A 20,752-nucleotide genomic window follows, 5' to 3' on the forward strand; every position below is an offset into this window, starting at 1 on the left:
GCGTCACCCACCCTGCCCGCTGGGCCGGCGCGAGCGCCGCGGACAGCTAAAAGCCGCCGGAAGAGAAGGGCCCCTCCGGAGCTCGGCGGTCCGGTGTGAGGGGGACCGGCCCGACTCGGCCCGGCCGGTCTGCTCTGGGCTCGGCTCGGCTCACGGCGTCCCGCTGCCCCCTCGGCCCGCCCGGGTGCTGCCCCGGGAGCGGGGCTCTCCTCCCCTCAGGCCTGGCGGTGGCAGCGGGGCCGCGCGGCGGATGGGCCCCGCCCGGGCTGAGGATGTCTGGAAGCTCCTCGGGAAGGCCGGCGGAGGTAGGGCCGCGCCGGGGGGCACGGACGGAGGGACGTGATAGGGGCGGGGGGTTCCCGGGCGCCGCTCCGCCAGCGGGGCGGGCTGCGGCCGAAAGTCTGTCCTGAGGAAGGTTTCTGCAGCGTCCGGCGGCTCCGGTTGGCAGCGGCTTTAGGCCCGATAATTACTTCTTAGTCTCTGTGCTGGCAGTTCCTCTTCGGTTGCGGCCTCCCCCGCCCCGTGTAAGACGTTTATCCTCTTACTTACTGTGGCAGCGTGTAAAAAAGAAACCCCCTCACACGGTGGTATCTGGCCCGCTGGTGAATATGCAAATTCCACTAAAAATAGCTTTTGTCAGAACAACGTTGAAAGCAAACCGTGCAGAGGCAAATCCTCTTTCCCAGTTACTACTCCCTCTCGCTCTCAGATAATGTCTTGTCTGGTAATGGCCTGTTGCATTAATTTATAAGACGTGTCAACTGTAGAGTATTCACGGGCCTTTTTGGAGATGACGTGTCTGTTCTATTACTCCCGTTTTCATAGAATGGTTCCTATGCCAAAAGGTTATTGTGAAGTTGTTAGCAACAGAGAGCGTGTGGCCACTGTGGTGCTGTTTTGGGACCATAGGTAGGCTGAAAAGCGACTCTGAGGTGTAAATTTGTATACCTGTCCCAGCAGGGTATTTCTCAAATCCAAACCAAAATATTGACACTATTAGCAGTTTTGTTCCTTGCCCCTGTCAGACAGACTTCTGATACATGTGATGGCGTGATTCGAGATCAGTCCAAGCTTCCTTGCACAGGAAACAAATAATAATACTTGATTTTACTGTGCTGCCTAAGTATTTCTCTGTTGCCTGTTTCTAACTTTTAAACAAAAATGGCTGCATTATAAATATTAGGGAAAAAAAAGCGCCACATACTGAAAACTATACAGAGACAACATGAACAGGACCTTAATGTAAAAATGGCATGAATAAATTATGCTATTTTTTCATTCGTATCTCTGTTTTAATTTTACTTCTCTAGTTTGAATGTGTGTTTGTAGAATTTTCAACTTGTGATTTGTCAGTTTGTGGCAAAATACTCTATCACAGTGTGTAAGGTGAAGCTTTTTTTTAATACTGAAGCAGCATGTAACTGACACATTCAAAAAGCATAAATGCCCATTGTTGCTAACTAGTAGTATGCCTTTCAATGCTAATGAAGTTCTTTACACCTACAAGGTATTCTTATATACGCTTGATAAAAATCTCCAGTTTTCTAGAGACAACTGTACCAAATTAAGGAGAGTGCTACACTGATAGCAAAACGTTTGTATTTTACTAGGTAACAGATTGGTTGTCGCGTTCATTTGATGACTTCTTTGGAAACACAAATACTTCTTCTAGTGCCATTCCTGTGAAGACACTAGAAGGCAATTCTGGAAGAAACCAGCAGCAGGAGAAGAAAGACCCGTCTTCTGTGCCAGAAAGTAGCAAACCCAAAGTTCAGCCCAGAAAAAGAGCAACGTTGTCTTCAGTAGATCTGCCTTGTAACAAGTCCAGACAGAACTGGAGCCAGTCTCAAGATGAGCCATGGGTAGATAGATACAAACCTGAATCTCAGGTGTGAGAGTTATTCTAAGTGCTAATGTAGTAGTAACATTATAGTGTAACATGTTGTGCTTCTGTTCATAATCGTATTAGCCAGGTTCTAAGTATATCCTGTTTTATTAGGGCAGTGAAGTACTGGTTTGATTTATTTACTGTTTCTAGTTAAGATTTTAATGAGCTGTTTGTATGTAGGAGATGCATTTTTCCCCAGGCTTCCTGATGAGATAAAGCTACTGTTGAGCTGTTGTTTCCTGTCCATCCACTCCTAAACTTTTGAACCTGTTATTGAATTTCAGCCAGATCTGACAGCTCCAAGTAGGAGGAAAATCCACAGCTAAAGAAAGGAAGAGAGAACTGAGTTAGTACACTTGTTATGGGAAAGATAACAGAAATTATCTTGCATGTTACTGGATAGCAATTAGCTGGTCTGTTAGCATGTTCAGAGTACTTGACTAATTGCAGTTTGCGCTACCTCTTGCTTGATGCATCTTAGGCATGACTTTGTGGGTGTGGGGTACTGTGATACCTTAGGGCTTCAAGGAGAAAGGACTCAGATCTGTAGTAAACCTGTCTTCACTGGTTCTGCTCATGGAACAGCTTTTTCACACTGTGTTTCAAAGGTATCAGTACGTGTGTTAACTGTTTCTTAGATTTGAGTGCTGGTTGATGTAACAAAGTTAGTGTAGTATTTGTATTTTATATTTAAATATTTAGTAGCTCATCTGTGGAGACGAATTGAGTTGCAAGGCTAGAAGACAAGTAAGCTCCATGAGACTTGCAGAGGTTCCAAAATCCTGTGTAGTAGTAGAGTCAGTACAGCCTAAAAAGTACCAGCTCCAGCAGTAGCTATAAAACATACTGACACGAACAGGCAAGATTGTAATGCTGTTACTTTAGGAATAATAAGTAATTAATTATCTCCCAATTGTAAGCAATGGAAAATTGGTTGTTTGAGGAAACAGGCTGAAATTATTAACTTTAACTGTTGCACTTATTTCTACATAACATAAACATATGTAACTGGAATATACATGTCTTAATATTTTAGTCAGCATATATTCTGTTCTTGAATCTCATCATTACAATGTTAAGAAACCAAGAGGTGTATATGTGCATTTCATATATTTTAATCTTGTTTTAGAATGACCTTGCTGTGCAAAAGAAGAAAATTGAAGAAGTTGAAACCTGGTTAAAAAACCACATATTTCAGAGGCAGCCAAAGCAGGTAATCTTGCTAAAATTAGCAGCTAGAGATATAAAACCATACAAACAAGCTGGATTCAGTTTTACTGTAATTTCAAAGAAAAGCTTTAACTTATAGGTAGAGATTATGTATCTGTTGCATTATAAGAAATCTGTTAAGAACATAGATTAGAGCTTGTACATTTGTTTAGGGCTTATGCTGCTAAGAGGTGCTTTCTGGTTTTGCTCAGAAATACTATTTTCTAGCATCCAGTCAGTTCATACCTCTTCAGTGCGCGCTTGTAACTGCATTTTTATCTCCCACAAATTAATTTTCAGTATCTTGGCAAATTCCAGTTGCACTGACTTGATGTAGTAGGATGTTTTTAACCTCTTGATTGATAAGAGGTGTTCTCATACACATGCATCATTTACCAGTCTTGCCTAGTGTTTTTCAGTTCTCCAGTTCGGTATGTATTATGTTGGTAGTCTATGTGGTGTGCAGTTAACTAAACAAATACATACAAAACTGAGAGCAAGGCTTTCAGAGTTCTGGTCTAGCTCTTTCTGTCTGAATACTCAACAGGTAAATTAATAACACAAAATATTTAACTCAGTTTTTATTGGGAGAAGAGAATCATTACCAGAGAAACTATAGAAGGAATTCAACCAATATTCATCTTCAGCCAACTTTCAGTCTTTATTTGTCATGTTTGGGATTTATTTATTTTATTTTTTTATTTTTACTGTGACAGGGTGGCTCTGTTTTACTGCTAACTGGTCCTTCTGGTTGTGGAAAGACTGCAACTATACAAATATTAGCAAAAGATCTTGGCATTCAGGTGCAAGAATGGATCAATCCAATATCTTTAGACTTTACAAAAGAAGACTTCAGAAATACGTTTGGCCATGGTAAGTATTTTGATTTTTTCTTTTTTTTTTTCCCCAATTACTTTTGTAATTTTTGTTATTCTGTATTTTTTTATTCTTTTGTGTCTCTGTCACATAGGAAGTCACATCCACGTCCATGTAAGCCAGATCCTTAGTGTTTAATAAGAATCTTTCTTTTGCTTTTATCTGAAAAGGGATTTAGGTGTTTTTTTTTAAAAGTGTTTACTCCAAAATAATTTGCAATTCAAATCAGTATAGAGAACTATGTAATAGCCTGGATATCATTTGAGCCAATTAAATAAAAGTAGGTAAGTTTGTCTTTGGGTCCTCAACTGAATTCTACAGTTTAAAAATTCTTATATTTGTAACGTGTTTGCCAAAGGGCTTGGCTGCTGGTGTTCAATGGCTACTGTCAGAAAATAGCATGGGTGGGTATTAGTTCTTGTGGGTATTTATATTCTACTTGGTATAATATAGAATACATATTTTTAATTGCTTTTCTTTTTCAGACTCAAATTTTCATATGTTTCCGAGTCAGGCTCAAGCAGCTCTCTTTCAAGATTTTCTATTAAGAGCCAATAAGTATAACAAACTTCAGATGCTTGGGGACTCCTCAGAAAATGATAAAAAGCTTATTCTTATTGAAGTAAGTGAAAACTCCTGAAATCTTGTTTTGAAAACAATACCTTTTATTATAATATTGACAAGCTAACTAGCTTAAGCTGGTGGATTGGTGTTGCCAAAAGTTAGTGTGCTTTACTGCAGATGAATTCTTTATTACTTTTCAAGTTTCTACAGCAGTCTAGAACCAAGTTCCACCTGTAGTTAAACTATATAAGCTAATAGTCAAGCAGAAATTGGAGACTAGTTTGTGTACAGAAATAAGTAATAGAGTATCAAAAAGTAGATCAAAACAATATTGGAAAGTCATAGCCATGTTTCTGTATGATTAGCTTTCTAGAAATATTTATGTGTGTAAACAGGAAGAGGGGGACACGTCCCTCCCCCCCCAACTATTCTTGTTACTTAGGGATGCAGGAGAGTGTAGAAGATATGTGAGAATTAATACAATCAGAAAGCATTTGAAATTTAGCATTCCCTGGTCTTGTGCAGGGGAGGGGGGTTATCATGGGCAGAGATGTGAACTCTGAGGGTTTGTAAGCCATGACGGGAGGTACAGGATAATACTTTGTTTTTACTTATTCGGGAGTGTGTTTCAATAGCATTTTCTTTCTGAGCTTTTCGGTTTTTTTCTGACACAGGAATTTTATAAGTTATGATAGTCAAGTTGCCTGTAAACTTTCAAGAAAGGGAATAGATGAGACAAAAAATTCTAGCTGAATAATGTGGTGTACTGTAGAATTTAGGAAACATAGTTTTCTGTGACTTCTCTTCATAAAGTTACTTTCCTGTGTAGATCCTCTCATATCTCAAATAGTATATCCTGCCCTCTTCCTCAGTGGAGCTGCTGCCTTGAGTGTTTATCTTCTGAGTAAAACTCTGTCTAGCAGGCCATGTAATCACTCAATGCTGTTTCTTAGGAAACAAGGACAGAAAGAAAATGTTTCATTTTAGGTAATTGTTTTCCATAATGAAAGAAAGAAATACGCTTTGGGTTTTTTTTCCTTGGTTTTTTTCCCTCTGGTTATCTTCAGTGTTAGCTGCATTCAAATTTACTTGAAAGCAAGCTGACTAGGAAGAAAAAATGTGTAGCACGGAGGTGTCCCATAATAATCAGTCTGTGGGAGAGAATATTTACATCTGAATGTAATGACAGCAGTTCATTTGTTTTGAATAGGACATACCAAACCAATTCTATCGAGACCCTAGCAGTCTACATGAAATTCTCAGGTCAGTTGCAAGTAAGTTTTTAATGAATAGCTTTAGCCACTTGCAGTAAACTGGAGTTTGATTCTTCTTATACTTGCTTATTTTTCAATTTAGGAGATTTGTTCGTACAAGCAGATGTCCCCTTATATTTATAATCTCAGATAACTTCAGTGGAGACAGCAACCAGAGGTTACTATTCCCAATGGAAATTCTAGAGGAGTTCTGTATATCCAGTATTAGGTAAGATCTTTTATCTCATTAAAACTTGACTGAAACAAATGAGAAGTAAGAAACTAATTAATTTTTTTTAAATGAAATTCAACAGTTTCAAGCCTGTTGCACCAACAAATATGATGAAAGTTCTTAATCGAATAGCTGCAACAGAAGCTAGTATGGTAAGTTGTCAAAACTGATTACTTCTGTGCAGTTCTAGGACCAAAAGATTTCAGACTTTTGTATCTGAAGTATGTTACTTATATTTGTTACTGTATTTGTTTGATCTTTGATAGCAGAGCCCCACACCTCCCAAAAAACCCCACTAATCCCCCCCAACAGAAAACAAGGAACAAACTAGAAAGATGTCTTGTTTTTAAGATTAGATCCACTTGATCCTTGCTCTAAGTCTTCAAAGTTACTTCTGTAAATTCTTCTGCCTACTACAGGAACTATATATATGAAACAAATAATAGGAATAGAAGTAATTTTCATTGTATCCAGCAAGGCCAGAAAAGGACATGAACCTAAATCCTGTATTATTCCTGAATTGTTTTGATTACAACCAAGTCTAATATTGAGTGACACCTTGCAAAGAATTATGTGCATTATTCTCTTTAATATTGCTGTATAAAATGCAGCAGTGTGCTTAAATGAATTAAATGTTTTCAAGTTAGCAGTATTACATGGTTTGAGCACATGGTGGATGCTTGTGTAGTCTGTTTATGGCGTGTGTCAGAGGTGGGTCCCCACAGCCAGAATAATATTCAAATACTCCTTTTCTTGCTTTTTCTTACTACTCTGTTGCTTTTCCTTATTACTTTGAATGTTGCTTTTCATTGTAGAACAGAGAAAAGAATTATGCTCTTGACAGAACTTCTCTGGAGTTGCTTTGCAGAGGCTGTTCAGGTGATATAAGAAGTGCAATAAACAGTCTTCAGTTTTCTTCTATGAAAGGTAAATACCTATGATTTTGTTAAGTCAATGATATTTTGACTTTCTGCTGTATAGCTATTCAGTTCACTGTTGCATCACAGCTAGGTGAGCTGTGCAAAACATTTTTGACGTGCTGCTCTGGAGGAGGCATAAAAGGCACAAAGGGTTTTTTGTTTTTTTTTTTAATTGAAAACTTTCCATTTCATGACTGTTATATGCAGTATTAAAATTGAGTAACATCTGCTATGTATGTGTTGATGTAATTTAATGAAACGCCCTCTTTTCTTCTTGATACCTTTGCTATTGATGTGTGTTTACTGTTCAAGGCTTTTGTGATGCAACCTTAATTTGAAAGGTATGTTTTCATTGCTTGGTTCTTATACTTCTCCATGTCCTTATCTCTACCCTTAAAGTATTTCTGAAATAGCTCATTGCCTTTGTGTACAGCATTTCTGTAATGATTGATTTTGCCTTGGAGTTCCTACAGCTGTTGGTAAATTGAAAAGCTGTGAGATGGCATGACCTGCTATGAAGTAACTAAGTGTATTACAGAGTAACTTTGAAGTTCAGCGTTTTAGTAGTCTTCAAAATACTTGGTTGGGCAATACTCAATTCAGACTTAGTTTGGGATTGTTTTAAATGTTCCAGCATCGAAAGAAAACAGGAGACTTACTGTCATGTCTTTTATAAGCATTGGAAGTCAGTAGTTAAGAAGACACTGTATTCGGGTTACATAATCTACGATTTTTAAAAGCAGTACTCTGGCATATGTAGTTCATTCTAAGAACCGCTAGATGGTACCAGCGTTCGTATTCAACCTAGAAATAAGGAAGTGAGTTAGATAGTTGTCTTCTGCTGTGTCATAAAGGTGGCAATGATCTTGTTGCTTTTGCTCATTTTCTTTCCTGTCCACCTTGCAAATAGAAACTGTGCTCATGGAATACAGGATTAAATGTAGTTTCAAATCCTTGTTGTAGGAGGGAGTGTTGTAGTTTGAATTTTGGAGTATATTGAAATTAAATTAGCTGTGTTTGCTAAATTACATGAGGGAGTAAAGTTTCTGGGTTTAACTTGAAAATGTGGAAACTAAATTCTTCTGATGTTCTCTTCTAGTATACTAAGTTTGTATTGTTCTATGTTAATCAGAAAAATGCAAAATTCCTCTCAGTAAAACCATTTTGATGATAATGCCATTAAGTTAATAAATAGTAGGTTGGCGATACCTGAGAAAAGTTTGCAGTAGCTTGCTGCTGGATGCTAAGTAGCTTCTACATACTCTAGAAAATCTAAATAGTCTTAAAATGACCAGTTTGTGTAATTTTTAATAAATTACTTTGGAATGTAAAAACATGAGAGTTATAAAGAGAACTTGGGAGAAAACAAAGGCATATGGCTTGACAGCTTCCGTACATGACATCTCAGAATCATGTATTTAAGTCCTATGACACTGGACATTCTCTTCTTGAATTTTCTCTAACAGATTGAGCTGCTTTCATGTTGAATAGGAATTTTTCATTGTTCAGGTGTTTCAGTTAGGTAAATGATTGGCAGCCAGTAATACTTTGTAAATTTTGGAGACACCTCACCTCCTTGTTGATCTCCTGAGAATGCAGTATTAGTTTTTACATATATATGATTTCTTTCTTCACTTGTGTATATGTGTAAACACAAGTGATCCATTCACTTCGTAGTAGTATTAACGGGTAAAATGGATCCATGGTAATTGTGAGAGAAAAGAAAGATAAGAACTTAAAGTATAACTTCTCTTAGCTCAGTAAGGAACATTCATCTGCCACTAAATCAAACTGTGAGTGAAAATTTTTGAGTTTTAAATTAGATTAGAAGAAGGGTTTTATTCCTTGGAGCTCAAAACATTGTGGAAATTAGTAGGCTGTTGGAAGAATCACCTAAATGAAAGGTTTTCTTTGCTGCCTTATGTGTCAGTGAGGGTATTACACAGATAATGCAAATAGAAGATAAATTGATAAGTGAACAGAATGTAACTGAAATATAATTTACATATATTTGCACTTGTACTTTATAAAGAAGAAATTTTTAAGAAAGGCATCTTGGGGATGCATCAGAACTAGAATGAATAAGCAAGAATGCTAGCTTTTTTAAAGACAAATATTTATTATTCGAAAAGTACTTGGCACCTTAGCTGTGGCTTAAGGGACAGAAGTGGAATGAAGCATACTAGTTCAGGTGACTGGGTTGTCTTCCTAATAAATTAGTTTTCTCCTACTGCCCGTATTTATATAACCTTTTCTGTTAATTTTTGTTGTGTGTGTTTGTTTAGAACATTTAGCAGTAGCAATATACAGTAGCAATATAATAGAAAACTTTTTTTGATTCATCTACTTTATCCTGATTGTGTTTTTGTTTTTATTGATAGACTGCTCATTGGAGAAAGAGTTTTGGTCAAGGAAGAAAAGGAACTCTGCGCTAAAACGTGAAGTAGCAGCAGTATCTAAAGTAAGAAAGAAAAGTAAATCCGATACTTCAGAAGACCAGGAGATACAAGCTATTGGTGGCAAAGATGCTTCCATCTTTCTTTTCCATGCTTTGGGGAAAATAATTTACTGCAAAAGTAAGAAACCTTTGACTTACTCTTCCTTTCAATGGGCAAAGCACGTCAGCTGCTAATAGCTAGTTTTGGTAAAGTAAGGCTTAGGGTGACCTCTAATTTGCATGTTTGGTCATGAATAACAGTATAAAAACAGGGATAAAAGTTTGTGCTAACTGACATTGCAGCTGTCTGTATCTATTAGGTAAATAAACGTTTCACTGAGATGTACCACGTGTATGTAATAAAATTACATAACTCTAGTTGCATTAGGTCCACGTGCTGTCATGCATACAAAGCTAGCTAGATAGCCAGCACATTTGTTGCTTTGTACAAAAGCAAGTTTTGCTTTTGTGCAGAATTATGCATTGTTGTTCTGTACAGTTATGTTCTGTACTTGTCTGTATTTCTAAAAGTTACAGAACAGCCCTGCAGGCTTATAGCTACTGCCTCTCTTATTTGTGTATCTGCTGCCTTTTCCTCCCTACTTTTTATCTCAACTCTTTGTTTCCTTTTAACAGACGTGTGCTCTCTCCTTTCTGGCCTGAAAACCTCTTCCACTTCTCTGTCATACCCTGTTTCCCTTCCCACCTCTCCAAAATACTCTCCACCTTACTACTACTGAAAGTTCTACTTTTTATACACTCAGGTTCTGTGAATTTACAGAACATATCTCCTACCTGTGTGTGGTTACAGTACTGTTTTTTTAACACTTAAAGACTATAATTCATAAACGTTTGGTACTTAATAAACTAGTACTATCTGCACTCAGCTAAATCAGGATCCACAGTGCCATTGGCTGTCCACATTTCCGTACTAATGCACAATATTAGTTCCAAAATCAACCGAGGAGAAGTAGTGAGATGAGGGAATATGAAAATGACTAGATGAAATTTGTTACATGAAGTGTAATGTAACTAATTACATTGTTGACGATGAAATATTGACTACATAATTAAATACTTATGCGTGCATCAAGAGCTTTCTGGGAACAGAAAATGGTGTAATCTAATTGCTGGTAGAGTTGACAGTTGCTAAAAATGATGCTCAGTGTATGCAAAAACTACTATTCATGCAGTTACACATCTCTTCTTGCTCCTATCTAATTTTTATTCTAATTTTGAATATTTAATCTGAAATGTGTGTCTTTTTCTTCTGGCTTTTTTGATTATGTGCAGAAATGTAACAACATTTCTGATGTTAAAAGACTAAACATTGTAAAATCCTTTGTAGGAGAACCAGTGTCAGAATCAGAATTTCCTCAGCTGCCTGCTCACTTATCAGAACACCATCGAGACACCTTGCTTATTCAGCCTGAGGTACCTTTGCAACAACTACTTGATTCCAGTTTGGTTTGAAAAAAACAAAACAAACTCTAAATGATTGATGCAAATTCTCAAGTACAGTGGTTTTGTCACTGATCTTAATATATGTGTATTCAGTCTGTCTTAAGTTACGGAATAATTAATCTGGAAGGGACCTCTGGAGGCTAGCTGCAAAGGTAGATTAGGTTCCCAGGCTCTTGATCTGTCAAGTTTTGAGTATTTCCAAGGGCAGAGATTCTCTCACCTCACTGACGGACTTGTAGTGGAAGGTGGACTTTGCCTCGCTGCAGCCTGTGATAGTTACCTCTCATCCTTTCGCTGTGCATTGCCAAGAGGAGTCAGAGTTCACCTTTCTGTTACCACCCATTGAGAGAGTTGAAGACAGCAATGGCTTCTGCCCCTCCATCCCCGTTAGCCTTCTCCGGGAGCACACCGACCTCCCTTTTGTATATAAGCATCGCTTTGCGTGCCAGCTCCATCTAAACGTATCATAACTTTTATAGGGTGCTTTTCCTTATACACTGTGTAAAACTTGAACTTTCTTTTTCCTAATAGGATGTTGTGGAAAAATCGCATATGTCTGGAAGCATGTTTAATTTATACCTTCACCAGAACTATGTAGACTTTTTTTCTGGTATAGATGAAGTAGTGAGAGCCAGTGAATATTTCAGCACTGCTGATGTCCTTTGTAGTAATTGGAGTGTAAGTGTCATCTTTTTATACACACATACTTTTTTTTGATACTCTGACATAGAACTTCTAGACTTTAAGTGTTTATGAATGTTTACTTCAGACTTACAGTGTAGGTGACAGTGAATTATTAATGCTAAAGTACATCAACTATAGAAGAGATGCAGGTCCAACTTTTTGTCCAACTTCTGTCAGTATTTTGTTATAGTGTTTGTGAAATACTCTACAAAGTATTTTTAGGTAGAACATACTTATGCTAAAAATGTTTTGGAATCTGTATGCCTCTTCCCTGAAGTAATTGGGCTAGCTTTTTCATTCAGCTGCTTTGAGTAAAAGTTTCACAGTAATCTAAACATACTCTGAGCATGTCATGTCTCTGCAATTATAGAGTGTGTTTTGGCTCAAATGAAACACACTGTACAGAGACCTTGAGTTCACATAATGCCTGATTTCTTTCTTAGTCACGGCTTGTGATGGAAGAATACAGTGCATCTGTGGCTACCCGAGGGGTGATACATTCAAATACATCCAGAGCCTTTGCCCACCACCAAGGAGGGATGGGGTTCCGGCCTTTACATAAACCCCAGTGGTTCTTTATCAATAAAAAGGTAAATGCTTGGTGGTTTTGGTTTTTTTGTTTTTTTTTTGTAAAGTGTGACAATTGAGTAGTATAGATGAGATTTGCTCACAGTGCTAAACTTGTCAAATATCCTATTTTGATACAAGCTACTTCTAAAAAGTAGTTGCTTGAAGAGTTACATTTGTATTATTCTTTAATGGAAAAATAAATTGGAGGCCTCTGACAAAGTCTGATTCCTGTGTCCAAGTTGGCATGCTGCTGGGAGAGTCTTAATCCTAAGTTAATGGAGACACAATTAGCGTTGAAATACTATAAAGTATTCCTGAAAGTAAGTTTTAAGTTTTTGTGCGGCTTAAATCACGTTAAACTGTTGTGTAAGTTTAACAAATTACTGCTGTTACATGTGTTTATCAGAAATAGCTTGTACGTGAGATACCAAAGCTCTTGACAATTTTTTACATTTGAACTAATACTTCTGTTGCTGTATCTGGCAAAAAATATTGGCCTGGATGGGTGGGGAATTCTATAATCAAGGGATAAATATTTTCTGGAAAATTCAATGTCCAGCAAAAGGCAAAAATGAAGGAATTTACCGTTTTTATGATCTGTATAAGTTGACTCTAACTGCTTATCTTTTTTTCTGGTCTCATTTTTCAGTAGCTTGTGTGTAGTTGTCCAGCAGGCAAGAAGAAAGTGTCTTTTACTGTACAGAATATCTATATTAATAATGATTTACTAGTTTTTTTTGCTTGTGTTTCTTTTTCCTGCAACTCTTACAGTTTCAGGAAAATTGCCTTGCTGCAAAATCTCTCTTTTCAAGCTTCTGTTTACCACCTGAGTGTCTTCAGACAGAGCTATTGCCTTATCTTGCTATATTAGCAAACCCCATGAGAAATCAAGGTAAGATGGGTGTAAGTTTTGATCTTGGACTCTTTTTTGTAATTAAAGCATGCTGAAAAATTTTGTAATCCAAAATGTCAATACTAACTGTGCTTTTGCCTCAGTAAAAAAAATACTTACGGTAAACGCATATAGCTGATATCCAAAAATGTTTCTAGTAACATAGCCAAAATTAAAGATGTCCTATTAGGTTTCAAACATCATCAAGAACATTTTTAAAACTTCCGTAACTGAAGGAATCAAAATAAGTTAAATGTGTAAGTTAAATATTAAAATATTTCCAGTAAGGTTGGAACTAGATGATCTTTAAGGTCCCTTCCAACCCAAACCATTCTATGATGGTGTGAAGTATCTCTCTTGTCGGAAGTGAGGTGTATATGATGCTTTATAAATGTGTAAGATGGGCTCCTTGTGTTGGAGTATTTGAAATAATTCCCCCCCCCCTTTTTTTTTTTTTTTAATTATGGCATGGATTTCTGCTATCAGTGTACTTTTGAACTTCATCATGTTGCCCTCTCACTCAGTCTCTTAAGATCCTTGCACAGTTTTCCTGTATGCCCACATCCTTACTAGCTTGTCTAACTGGGTGGTATTGGCAAACTTGCTCATCTTGCTCTTCATACCCCTTTTTTCACAGGGTTACATTTAAGAATGTACTGGATAGCCTGGGTCCTAGCACAGATCGCTGCAGAACTGCATTGGCAACTTTTTTTTTCCATTGCAAGAGTTAACTATTACCTCATACCCCTCTCACCACTTCCTATTCATTAATTATTTATCAGACTTTACTAATTAAGTTGTGCTCTTAGGCTTAGGGCTTCTTTTAATTCTACTAGAGGATTTGGTCAGAAGACTTTTGTAAACCTAGTAGGCAATATTAACTAGATCTTTCTTCATTGCTTACTGATCCCTTTCCAGTAACATCAACAGACTTAAAAGGCTTTAAAAAGCGTTTCCCAGATGAAGTAAACAAAATCCAAGTTTGCAGTCCATTAAAAAAATGTGTAACCTGAGGTAATCCAATAGCAGACAGTTCGTGCGGAAAAATTTACTTTGTATGGTACATAATCCAAAAATTACTGTCTAGACAGCTGGGTCACTTATGCTATGTTAATTACTTCTATGTCTTAACTAAGGCCTTAACATCAAGATGAATTCATTTTGTAGGCTATGGAATAATAACTCTGCATCATAAATACACAGTTGAATGTCAGGAATTTTCTTTTACAAGTAGGTAATCTGTAAATATGTTATGGTAATGTGGTAAAGGGTTTGGGAAAAAAAAATACGTACACACACGTGCAGTGTTTTGGTATCCAAAATATTGCAAATATCTACAAGAATGCTTGACTAAGCCTATGAATTATTTATTTTTTCAGTATGTTTAACTGTGTGTGTGTTATCATCTACCCAATGTGATACTGGTGATTCTTTGTTCTCAGCTCAGATTGCTTTTATCCAAGACGTTGGGAGGCTACCGCTGAAAAGATGTTTTGAGAGGTAAACTTGACTTCTGTCTTTTCTTAAAGAAAGTAAGACTTTCTTTCTTAATATATTGAGGAAAAGGACCCTTTCATAGAGAAACTTCTTCAATGTACATCTGTGATGTGACATTTTCCCTCACTTGCAGCATGATAATTTTATATTTTGCCTGTTAAAACTTCTTCCAGTTCAAAACTATTTATCATTACAATGTGAGTAGCAACTTTTTTATTACAGTCTTGCTTTCAATCCTTGTTTAGCTTTCTTTTCCTAGACATACCTATGTTTCTTCATTGCATGATCTGAATAAAATATTTTTTTTACAATCAAAAACATTTATGTGAGAATGAAACTGAACTGATGCAAAAAGTATAGTGTACTTTGCCTATGTTTATCATGGCATAAATCATTAATCTGGAAGTTTGATAGAACATTCTGTGTTCATGTGCATGTTAGAGGTGTAAGAAAGAAAGAATAATGGGGAATTAGTTCCTTTTGAAGCAGTTCTATATCTATGGAACTACAAAATATTTTAATAAGTGCTTCCTCTGAAATTACATAGCAGCACTGGTTTTTATTTTGTGGAATTTTTACCTATTGGACTACTTAGAGTAAACCTTTGGTTTTATTTAAAAAATACTTTCTAAACATAGCTACTGAAGTTCCTCTGCCTTGGATGTTAAATACTGAAAAAATACTTTTTATTTCAACTGAAAGACTGTAGTGCTTTACTTATGGATTGTGTAGCACTCATGGGGTGACATGGCATGACATGTTATATTGTGGCTAGTGAGCCCTCTGAATCATAGGCATCACTTATACTAGTAGAGCCTCAGTTACATTTCTATAACTTTGATATCTCTGAAAATTAAAAAGTTTTAATTGTGATGATCTGTTTCTAATAAAGGATTGAGATTACAGTTAGCTGCAATGAGACTAACTTTCATCTCTTAACCAAGAGAGTGAGTTTCTTAGGACATCTGACAAAGCATCTCAGATTTATCACTGTGGTATTGCTGTCTGATTTTAACTATGAAATACTGGCCTGTAAGGTAAGGGCTGTATTACCCAAGAACCACCCTGTTCCCCAACAGTTGTGTTAAAAGCCATTTTGGGTGCTAGTCAGAAAGAAAGTAAAGTATCCTTAACGAGTGTATTTCTTTGCAATCTACCTCATCTAAGCCAAAGTGTTTGTAACTTTACAAATTAATTGTAGACTTCCTTATGCCATTCATTTTTTCTGCAGCATACCTTTAAATATTGATAAATGTTTTTTTTATCTGTGTTAATAAGTTGGGTGTGTGTCACTGAGTTTTATCTGAGGGGTAACTTTCTTCTGAAAACACAGTAATCTTTTTTCATTTGTTCACTATTTTGGAAAGGAGGTATAGAGAAATGCAGGTATTTTAGTAAGTATTTGCTTCCTTCAGGAATCCTAATTGAAAATAATTTATTTTGTGTTATTAAGCAGTCTGTAAAATAACTTATGTGCGGCTATTTCGATGGAAATACTCTTATTTTGTTTATTTTCCATTATATTTATTAATGGAATGGGAATGGTACTGTAGTAAGAAAACTGGCATTGAGGAGAGTGTGTGGTATTTGATCAGCTGGAATTATGTCAGGATGAGTTTTTTGTCAATAACTGTAAGTTTTTATTGTTCCCATGCGAAGTGGGAAAAATAATAAAGCAACATTGGTAACATACTGATACAGAGATTCTAGAAAGATTGAGAAATCTAAATAGTAAAAGAGATTATAAAACATAAAAGGATTTCCTTTCCACTCCTTTTGTGTTTTTGTTTTTTTTTTTTTTTTTAATTCGCCTGTTTCAAATCAAATTGCCTCCTATCCTAAAGGATTTTGGTTTTGTTTGGAAAGGGTCTAATGTATCATGGGCTGTTGTCAGTGACTTAATTGTTAGCAGTTCACGTGCATGAGGAAAGCTCAGCAAAACCACTGTCACCATAAGGAAGAAGCTTCAGGCAACAGTGGGTACTGGGGAGTGATGGAGTGCAAACACGGTATGGTATTTTGCTCTTGCTGTGGTTTGAGGCTATGTAGGGCAGTCCTTTCCCGGAGAGGATCTCCTCTGTCTTCTGTAGGCTGTCATGTAAGCTATATGGTGTTGAGTTCTGGGTACAAGTATCTATCTACACCTGGAAGATGTGTGCAGAGCGTTGTGTAAAAACACAGTACTGAAGGTAGTGATGTAAGCACAGAATGTGTACAGCTTGAATTAACCGTGATTGATGGAGGGTATTACTGCCAGAAAATGTGAAAGCTGTTAAGCGCCAGTGAAGGAGGGTGGCCCGTGTGCTACATGGGCAGTCTTTTCTATTGCAGCTTCTGAGTGAGAGAGCAGATGTTTTTTCATGGTAACTTACTGTTGCAATGATAACTTTACAGGTTAAAGCTTGAAACACTTACTGATAAAGATCCTGGGATGCCAGACTTACTTGTTGGCTCTGAGGGGGACTGTGCTGATGTGCATGGTATGGAGACAGCTGCAGAGATGGAGAAAAACAGAATGAATGAGAATGAATCGGATGGATTCCCTCTCTCTTCTAGCCAGTGCAGTGGAAGTGAACTGCCCTGCAGTCAGCCTCAGCCTGTTGCAGGTCAAGCAATCATGGAGGAAGATGAATTAAAAATAGAGGAATATGATAGTGACTGAGTACAACAAAATATCAACCACTGACTTGCCTGAATAGATTAATACGCCACAAAGGCCTTTGCTAAAGAGAGTATGGTCTGCACAAAAGTACTGCTTTAGCTACTTAGTCTAATCATGCTGTGTCAGCACCGAGACAACTGTCCTCGGCTTCCTCTTAACTTTGCAGGATCAGACCTGAGCTGAATACTAAATTACAAGCTATTGCTTGCCTCTCCTGAGCCATGAAATAGTCTATATTCATAAAAAGAGAATAATAAATGACAATTAGTTTGAAAGAGACTGTAGATAAGCAGTGTCACTCTTAAGTTATTACTATTCTTTACACTTTCAGTTTACTTTGCAGTTGTACAGTGTGTTTCCTGAGTACACAGTTGATAGGTTATCAGCATTTGAAGGTTTTATTAAAATTCGTATCTTCAAAAAAATTGCTGTTTGGAAGCTTGGCCCTTCTGAAAGGAGACTGAAGTGCACATGTGAAAAGTTTGATATCCTGTACTGATGGTGTAAATAAACTCCTACTGTATTAATACTGTTTGGTACTCTGCCGCAGACTTATGTCAAGTTGAACATATGTTGTACAACAGATTATTTTGGATTCCTATTTGAAAGATATTTACATAACTTATGGAGGAGAAAATATAACAAGCATAAGTCCTTCTTGTCCTTTGTATTCTGTCGGAAGTTAATGGTGTAGCGTGCAGTTTTTCTCCTTAAATTGCAGTTGAGCTGGCAGAAAGAATAATCCTGTGTTTGGTAACTGACATGAGAGAAGTGTGTTCTGGTTGTCTGAATAGACTGTTTAATATGTCAGTGTTTCTCTGTAACCAGGACTGGTCCATGCAAATCAATCTAACATGGTGCTGTTGTTGGTGATACAACAGGAATAAGAAAAAAATCAAAAAAACTTTGACTGTGTAATGCATGTTTGCATTTCTGTATTGCTTACATACAAAGTCTAGTAGAAGAAAATACATGTTTGTCCACCATAGCCTTGGAAGTAATGCTGCTATTGTACAGATTTGTCTGCTCTCAGGGGACAGGTGTAGTGTTTCTATCTATAGCTATTGTTTAATGTTGAAGAGGGAAATTTCTCCCTTAATTCTTAAATTCTGTTACAGCTTGTTACAGCAAAGCGAAGATGTTTTTGGCTCTTGATGTCGCTTAACATCTTTTCCCTTCTCCAGGGTGCTTTGGATGGGGTGACCCCTGCTCAGCTTAGGTGGTAGCTCACTTCTCTTGGGCCTCCTGCAGTTGTGTGTCACTGAAATGCCATCTGACCCCTCCTGTGCTCCCGGGGGGGGCCTCTTCTGCAAATGACAATAAGGCATGAAATACTGATTTGTACTTTGCAAGCAAAACTCCAAGCTGCAGCTTTGTATCTTTTCAGCTTTCCTTACAGCAGTATCTGCTAATAATAGTAATAACAGAGTTACTTTGACATCAGCTACTTTGTATTACTGTTAGCCGTGCCCTTACTAGGACAGTATTCAATACTTACCTGGTTAATTATAAATTGTAATAGTAGAGACTTAACCACTATCAGCTACAGCATTCATAATAATTTCTGTAAAACCTCATTCACATGAAAACACCACCAAAACCAAAATGTGTTGTTCTTTTTAATAATCTCCTGTGCTCAAATCTCTGTGCTCTTGCCTCTGACTTGGAGTTGCGCAAAGTGCGTGAACGGGATGAAAGCCCCAAATTATTGAAGTGCTAGTGAGTGCCCTATTAAAGCCAATTGCAAATTAACATTAAATCAATCCCCAGGTAAGCAAAGGGAAGCGCTGACAGCTGCGAAGCTTGTGTAGCTGCAAGCAGGCACAAGAATGAGTGTCAGTGCTACAGCCCACCCTCCTACATGTCTCTAGGGAGAGGTGGAGTCTGTATTGGCTCTCTCGGCAATGTTATCCCAATTACAAGGCAGGGGAAAGGAGAACCACTCTTCAAATAAGAGTGATTTAGGATCATCCCAAGAAGGAAAGATACCTGTATTTTTCTGGTGTGGTTGAAGAATTTCAACAGCTATGCCAGCCTTTGGGAAAGCCCCATGGCTCATGCTTGAACCCATCCAGCACACCCTCTCTAAGTGCAGTTGTAATTCTGAGTGTGTTCAGTGCAGACAATATATCACTAAGGTGTGAGGCGGACAAAGTAAGCGCAGTGCTTGATGCACCTGCCTACTGCCTATGCCAAAATCGGCCCTTGCCCAGCTGGTGTCATGGTTTAACCCCAGCCAGCAGCTAAGCACCATGCAGCTGCTCATTCACTGCCCCCTTGCCCCCGGTGGGATGGGGAGGTGTCCTGATCCAATATCGGGGAAGGTTCCGATATGATCCCAAGAGTGAGATTAAGACACAAAGGAGGTCAAATGCCGTATATCCAAAACAGCTTTTATTATCAAAAGTATCTATCATGGGACCTTCACGTGATCAACAAACCAGTATGTTACCTCAGGACTACAGTTTCCATGACAATGGTAGTCTCCTATTCCTGCATGCGTCGGGTGGCTCCAGCCCCTCTCCTCACTGGATGCCTCAATGGCCTGGTAATTGCTCTTACCGGCCAGAGGAGTGTTCTGCTTAAACAAGCCATCCCAGAGACAAATGGCTCGAGATAAATAGTTCACAGTTCAGTCTCTCACAGCAAACTATTTTTGAGACAAATGGCTCGAGATGAATCAGTCTCTCACAGGAGGAGAATTGCAAAAAAAGAAGTAAAACTTGTGGGTTGAGACAAGAACAGTTTAATAATTGAAATAAAATACGATGATGATAATAATAATACTACTAGTGACAGAGATAACAAAAAGAGAGAAATAAAACCCAAGACAAATGATGCACAATGCAGTTGCTCACCACCTGCTGACCGATGCCCGAGCAGCGATCCGCCCCTCCCAGCCAACTCCCCCCAGTTCATGTACTGAGGATGGCGTTCTGTGGTATGGAATATCCCTTTGGCTAGTTCGGGTCAGCCGTCCTGGCTGTGTTCCCTCCCAGCTCCTTGTGCACCTGCATGCTGACAGAGCACTGGAAACTGAAAAATCCTTAACTTAGGGTAAGCGCTCCTTAGCAACAATGAAAACATCAGTGTGTTATCAACATTATTCTCACACTAAATCCAAAACACACTGTACCAGCTACTAAGAAGAAAATTAACTCTATCCCAGCTGAAAGCAGGACAGCTGGGTAGACATGCCTTTGGTTGTCATGGCCTTCTCAGGCTTCCCCCTCCTCTGAGGAACAGTTATTTAGAAGAACATTTTCCACCTTGTCTAACAGCAGAGTTCTCCAGAGATGAGCCGAAGAATTCTGCAAACTGTGGGCCTGAACAGGAAAGCCCTTTCTGGTCAGCAAGTGCCACTGTTTCCTGTCAGAGGTGCGTGGGGCATTCAAGAGGAATGACCTCTTGGTCTTGATCCAGTTTACCGTGAGTAGTTCTCTTCTCCCCACCAGCCCCCTGCCAACAAAACCTGTTACTAACACCAGTTGCCTGACATCTTCACCTTTCTACATTCCCAGTTTCAAATGGGTGCCAGAGGTGAGCCAGCCTGGTGAGACGCACTCCTTTGGCTGCAGAAGTACTGTATTGTATGTTTTGTGTA

General features: G+C 38.1%; 1 protein-coding gene across 4 annotated transcripts; it reads left to right on the top strand.

Moving 5' to 3' along the window:
* The first annotated feature begins 126 nt into the window (after nucleotides 1–126).
* RAD17 (RAD17 checkpoint clamp loader component) lies at nucleotides 127–18,145 on the top strand. Of its 4 annotated transcripts, XM_052778309.1 has the most exons (17): nucleotides 128–305; nucleotides 1,611–1,891; nucleotides 2,370–2,496; nucleotides 3,018–3,101; nucleotides 3,814–3,970; nucleotides 4,459–4,595; nucleotides 5,748–5,800; nucleotides 5,894–6,019; nucleotides 6,105–6,174; nucleotides 6,838–6,949; nucleotides 9,324–9,518; nucleotides 10,728–10,813; nucleotides 11,375–11,521; nucleotides 11,971–12,117; nucleotides 12,869–12,989; nucleotides 14,432–14,489; nucleotides 16,881–18,145. In XM_052778309.1, exons 1-17 carry the CDS (start codon nucleotides 273–275, stop codon nucleotides 17,146–17,148), a joined length of 2,202 nt encoding a protein of 733 aa, XP_052634269.1. In that variant the 5' UTR covers nucleotides 128–272; the 3' UTR covers nucleotides 17,149–18,145. The 4 variants fall into 4 exon arrangements, with proteins under 4 accessions (XP_052634268.1, XP_052634269.1, XP_052634267.1 ...); XM_052778306.1 differs by lacking the exon at nucleotides 2,370–2,496 and having other exon boundaries at nucleotides 132–305; nucleotides 1,611–1,889; XM_052778308.1 differs by lacking the exons at nucleotides 2,370–2,496; nucleotides 14,432–14,489; nucleotides 16,881–18,145 and adding an exon at nucleotides 13,627–13,775 and having other exon boundaries at nucleotides 127–305; nucleotides 1,611–1,889.
* Nucleotides 18,146–20,752: the final 2,607 nt, after the last annotated feature.

Source organism: Harpia harpyja, chromosome Z (genome assembly GCF_026419915.1).
Source record: "Harpia harpyja isolate bHarHar1 chromosome Z, bHarHar1 primary haplotype, whole genome shotgun sequence".
Taxonomy (NCBI): domain Eukaryota; kingdom Metazoa; phylum Chordata; class Aves; order Accipitriformes; family Accipitridae; genus Harpia; species Harpia harpyja.

Bases quoted from the DNA above. Each gene is read 5' to 3' on its own strand.
- RAD17 (XM_052778309.1), top strand. From the start codon at position 273: ATGTCTGGAAGCTCCTCGGGAAGGCCGGCGGAG. The intron at 2,497-3,017 runs GTATCAGTACGT...ATCTTGTTTTAG, and splicing joins TTTCACACTGTGTTTCAAAG to AATGACCTTGCTGTGCAAAA. The intron at 6,020-6,104 runs GTAAGATCTTTT...GAAATTCAACAG, and splicing joins TTCTGTATATCCAGTATTAG to TTTCAAGCCTGTTGCACCAA.